This window comes from Coptis chinensis, chromosome 1 (genome assembly GCF_015680905.1).
Source record: "Coptis chinensis isolate HL-2020 chromosome 1, ASM1568090v1, whole genome shotgun sequence".
NCBI lineage: Eukaryota > Viridiplantae > Streptophyta > Magnoliopsida > Ranunculales > Ranunculaceae > Coptis > Coptis chinensis.
This window is the reverse complement of record NC_141456.1, coordinates 49,735,513-49,741,379: the sequence shown is the minus strand read 5'-3', so window position 1 is coordinate 49,741,379 and position 5,867 is coordinate 49,735,513. Positions and strand designations below refer to the sequence as shown.

The 5,867-nt window shown below is 37.1% G+C and overlaps 1 protein-coding gene and 1 long non-coding RNA gene across 2 annotated transcripts; both read left to right on the top strand.

Moving 5' to 3' along the window:
- Positions 1-1,451: 1,451 nt before the first annotated feature.
- Positions 1,452-1,913, top strand: LOC147524401 (uncharacterized). Its single transcript, XM_086574608.1, has one exon. The coding sequence runs from the start codon at positions 1,452-1,454 to the stop codon at positions 1,911-1,913; it is 462 nt and encodes a 153-aa protein (XP_086430734.1).
- A 2,544-nt stretch (positions 1,914-4,457) lies between these two features.
- LOC147524400 (uncharacterized) lies at positions 4,458-5,121 on the top strand. Its single transcript, XR_015196950.1, has 3 exons — positions 4,458-4,513; positions 4,626-4,703; positions 4,894-5,121. It is a non-coding gene; the product is annotated as an uncharacterized LOC147524400 (long non-coding RNA).
- Positions 5,122-5,867: the final 746 nt, after the last annotated feature.

Sequence of the window (5,867 nt, the reverse complement as noted above, 5' to 3'; positions counted from 1 at the left end):
GGGAGAGAGCCCAAAGAGGTACCTCGGTACGCCATTAATAACAACGAGATTGAAGTCTACAGATCTGCTTGCCATTGATAGAGAGAGTCGGAACGGGATACAAGCTTGGAAAGGCGAGCTTTGTCTTCTACGCAGGAGAGTGCACGGTTGAAGGCAGTCCTAAACAATATGAGTATCTATTGGACGGCATCTTTTGTTCTTCCTCAGCAAACAATAGATAATATCAATCAGTTGTGTTGTAAATTTCTGTGGTCTGGGCCAGAATGTGCAACCTCCCAAGCTCTTATCAGTTAGGAGAACCTGTATTGTACCTTATCATGCGAAAGGCGGACTTGGGATTCGATGTCTCGTAACGACAAAACACCGCAAACGAACTTGAAGCATGTCCGAATCCGTAAGTGGAAAGAATACCTTGTGGGTGCAATGGATGGAAAGAAACTTGATAAAGGAGAAGAATTTTTGGCATTTAAAGATACCAAATGATTGTAGCTGGGTTTGGCGGAACATACTGAAGAATAGAAAAGAAGTAAAACTGATTGTGAAACACCAAATCGGAGATGGAGTAGATACAAAATTCTGGTTGGACCTATGGCATCCCATGGGAATTCTCAAAGAACACTTTCCACTGTCACTAATCTATGATTCATCGTGTAATCTCAATGCCCCAGTTGCGAATTTGGTTGAGAATGGGAAATGGAGCACTCCTTGGCATATACATGGCAGACATTGTTATGAAAATGGAATGTGAAATCAAACCAGGCAGAGGGAATGATCGTATACTCTGGACAGCATCACAAAAAGGGGATTTCAAATTAAGAGATACATATGAAACCATCAGAGACAACAAAACTGAAATAACATGGAACCGAATTGTATGGTTCCCGAATAGAATCCCACGTCATTCGTTCATAGCATGGATGACATTCAAACAAGGACTCAAGACGCTGGTAAAGATGAAAGAATGGAATCAAGTGCAAGATGATACTTGCGTGATATGTGGGAATGGAACAGAGACAGAGACGCACCTATTCTATGAATGTACATACTCACAGTTTGTGTGGAAGTATATTATGGAATTTGCAGGCTATCAGAGAGCGAGAGCAGCATCTTGGCAGCTAGAAGTAGAGTGGGTGATATGATGCAATCTTCATCAGGACAAGGATACAAACAAGATGCACTAAAGTTACTTTTAAATGGCTTCATTTATAATGTCTAGCAAGAAAGGAATAGGAGGATTTTTCAGAGCAAGCAAACAGTGGCAGAACAGGTAGGAAAAATCATTATTCGAGATGTCCAGATAAAGCTGCAATCACTTAGCACAAAAATGCAAGAAGGGCCAGAGAGGAGCAGAGTTATGCAAATATGGAACATAGATGTAGGGACAAAACACATAGAGAGAAGGACTTGTCATTTGGGAAAAGCGGGAGAAGGAGTGACTAATCTAAATACAGATGGAACTCTTCAAGGGAATCAAGGAGGATGGGCCGCAAAGATTAAGAGATGAAAATGGGGATGTAATAGCAGCAGCACAAGAAAAAGCAGACTACAACTCAATTGACTTGATTGAGTTGCAAGGATTGGAACAGAGACTGAGGTTAGGAGTGAGTAAAGGGTGCAAGAAAATCAAGGCGCAAACTGACTCCAAAGCTGTAGAGGCATACATGAATAACAGAGGACAGCATCCATGGCGAGCAAATCATATGATGGCAGAAATACAAGACTTGTTAGGACAGCTAAAGTTTTTTTTTTTTTCCATTATTCATGTTTTTAGAGAGGCAAACAAATTAGCAGATATATTAGCAGCTGCTATACCTACAGTTAGCTACATAGAGTTTACTCTTAGTTCTTTTTCGAAAGATGTAAAAAAGATAGTATTTGATGATGCCACAGGCAAGCAGTACGTACGAATGTAACCAGGATACTTTTATATTTTCATTAAAATAGGGGTAAGGGACCTCTCAAAAGCCCTGCTTGCCTTTCAAAAAAAAAAAAAAAAATAAGCTATAAGGCACTTACAATGTATATGTGAGAATGAAATGTGTAGGCAAGCCTGTTTTTAAAGAGATCAGTAACTCAATAGTGTGTAGTGGGGTTCGAACCCCAGACCTCTGATATCATCACCCAAAGGTTTTACCAACTAAGCTAGAAGGAACTTACTGAAAATGTGTGGGCAAGCCTGTTTTTAAAGAGATCAGTAACTCAATTGTGTGTAACGGGGGGTTCGAACCCTAGACCTCTGGTATCATCACCCAAAGGTTTTACCAACTAAGCTAGAAGGCACTTACTGAAAAATGTGTAGGCAAGCCTATTTTTAAAGAGATCAGTAACTCAATTGTGTGTAGCGGGTCTTCAAAGCTTGCATTAGAATGAATGCAAAATACTTAATTGATTAAATTAACGGATCTACAAGAGAGCTTGCATTAGAATGACTGTAAAACACTTGATTGAATGCATCTACGTGTGAGCTTGCATTAGAATGAATTCAAAACATTTGATTGATTGAATGCATCTACTTGTGAGCTTGCATTAGAATGAATGCAAAACACTTGATTGATTGAATTAACGCAAATACAATCGAGCTTGCATTAGAATGGATCTAAAACACTTGATTGAATGCATCTATGTGTGTACTTGTATTTGAATGCACCTACATGTGAGCTTGCACTATAATGAATGCAAAACACCTGATTGATTGATTGATTGTAGAAAACTCATGTTCTTATCGCTTTTTTCGAATACATCCTTATTTTGGAACTAATACATCAAAAGACGTGTTTTAGAGTAAAGAGGAGACAAATGGACCCTAAAAGGGACCTCATGTAACAACTGGGAAAAATTGCTAAAAAGTCAAATTGTAAAAAGTCAACGGTCAACAATCAAAGCCATAGTCAACGATAAAAGTGAACTCAAGGGTCCAAAAACTCAAAAGCACAGGAAACACTCCAAGGTTTCAAGGATTAATGACTAAACCCTTTGTAAGACAAGGACTAAGCCTATAAACCCTAAACCCTAGCCTAGATCATATAAGTTAGATCTAAGATGAACAACTTTCGAATCCTATAACCCCATTTTATATACCGACAGAATGTAAAACACTTAACTAAATGCATCTACGTGGAAGTTTGCATTAAAATGAATGCAAAACAATTGATTGATTGAATGGATGCAAAACACTTAATGGAATACACTTACTTGTGAGCTTGCATTATGATGAATAAAAAACACTTGATTGATTGAATGAACGTACCTACAAGTGAGCTTACCTTAGAAAGAATGCAAAACACAAGATTGAATAAAACACCGGATTGATTGATTGATTGTAGAAAACTCATGTTCTTATCGCTTTTTTCGGATACAGCCCTATTCTGGAACTAATACCTCAAAAGACGTGCTACAGAGTCAAAAGGAGACAAAAGGACCCTAAAAGGGACATCATGGAATAACTGGGAAAAAGTGCCAAAAAGTCAAACTGTCAAAAGTCAACGGTCAACGATCAAAGCCATAGTCAACGATAAAAATGAACACAAGGGTCCAAAAACTCAAAAGCACAGGAAACACTCCAAGGCTTCAAGGATCAATGACTAAACCCTTTGTAAAACAAGGACTAAGCCATAAACCCTAAACCGACCCGTGCATACCCCTAATCCCTCAGAAGAAGAAGTCGCCATGGTTTGTATGACTAATGAGAGTAAAGGTTTGAAGGAAAAGATCAAGAAAGTGAACAAGAGTTTTGGAGAGTCAGAAAAATTTTGTCTGCAAGTTATTGGAAATATAGAAAGCGTGGTTACTCTTAGATTTTCTTTTATAGGCAAAATTAGGGGTGTGCACGAGTCGGTTCGGGTCGATTTTGGGCTAAAACCGACCACCGAACCGACCATATCGGTTTATGCAATATTGAAACCGAACCGAACCGACCCTATAGACTCAACCGACCCGCAACCGACCCGACCATATTCTATTCTAACCGATGCCCGACCAAAACCGACTGTTGGTCAGTTTACCCGATTCTAACCGACCCAACCCCAAATTCAAAAGATCAATTGCAAACAAACCACAGAGATTGAATGGAAGCGACTGTCACTTTGAGGGCATTCAAACCTTTTAATTGATGGAACTAACATGTATATTTAGTCTGAAAACTTTACAGAAACTAAAGCCTGTACTCTTGTTCAATATCCATTCTTTCTTTCTTTTTTAAATGGGTTATATCTAAAGTGGTTATGCTTTTGTTGATTTTTCAGAGAAAACAACCAGTTATGTTCCAACCTGGTAGTGAATTCTTGCCTATGATTGATGAGGTTGGTTGATTCTTTAATTTTATTGGAGTGTAAATAAAACTTTGTAATGTACTATTTGTAAAGTTATATAAAACTATGAAGTTAATGTTGTTTGGCTTTTGACAAAAATTACAGGTTTATAAAGCACTATTAGAGAAAACCAAATTAGTCCCAGGTGCTAAATGGAGAATAATAGATTCTGTGTATTTGTTCACTTCAGATGTGTTGATGAAAAGGTAGATTTCATTTCCATATCTTATTTCCTCACGTTCTTCACCACGTGTGATTGTGTGTATTGTTATATTTGGAGTTAAAAGATATGAACCAAGTGTTTCACTGTGTTTACAGAGTTGGACTACACTAGCAGAGCAAGTTAGAACAGTGCTCAAAGAGTACCCAAAGCTTAGACTGACTCCAGGAAGGAAGGTAAGACACTAAGACATATGACATTATTTTCATTGGCCCCAAATTTTCTAATATTTATATATTATTCCATAATAATGAAGATGGATTATTATTACTCCATGTACATTTTTGTGGTTATTATTTTCTGTGTCATTTTAGCTTTTTTTTACTTACAAACTTATTGGTGTAAGATGGATTCCTTCTTACTTAGGTATTGCGCGATAGAGGACAAGGATTTGGCGTTTTTGTTTCTAAAAGTCAAAAAGATACAAATGCTTCTTATTCTCTCCAGGAACCAGTAGAAGTAAGATCTTAGTCATGCATCTATCCATGCAATTCTTTTGAACTTTTTCTTGTTTTGGGTCTATTTTTGCATGCTAATGTTTTTACTTGTTTTGTATGTTTATAGGTTATGGATTTTTTGCACCGGTTAGTCGAATGGAAGTGACTGTCACTTCGAGGGCATTCAGGGGTTTAGTTAGAAAGGAGATTTTACCCATCCATGAATGACAAATGATCAATGAGTGAGGGGATAATGTATTTTCCTTTGTTCAGAAAAATAAAATTAGTCTATAAAAAAAGGCTATTCTCCTTTGTTTTTAACAGGCTTGGAGACCTTCTTGTAAGTTGTAATTACGTATGTACAAGGGAAACTTTATCAACAACTTAGCCTAATCCCATTACCTGGGGTTCACAACATTAATTTGAAAAATGTAATTTTCCAATTTTCTGTACAGATCAATATATAGCTCTTTATATATCTTTCTCAGTCTTTTGTCTCTAACTCTCTGCTGAATATTTTGCATTGTGATGTTTCACTATGGTATAGTTCAGCTTTCAGTGTATACTTTGGAAACTATATATCTATAATTTTGAATAGTTAAATGTCACGTTTACGGGAATGTTGCAATCATATTATACAAAAGAATCTGTTCTTAATCATGTGCTTAATACAGCTGATTGCAACCTGCAAAACAAACAATGGGTTACAAAATCAACAGGAGCCAATAGTTTCTACAGAATTCCGAACGAAGGTTATGAACAACTGCATAAATACTTTGCTAATAGATCTACAATAGAATAATGCATCGCCAGTTTCTGAGGAAAGGTGACCTGACTTTGTTTTACACTTTTACATTTCTCATAAGGAAAAAGAAAAATAAATTTCCTGCAGGAAAGGTGACT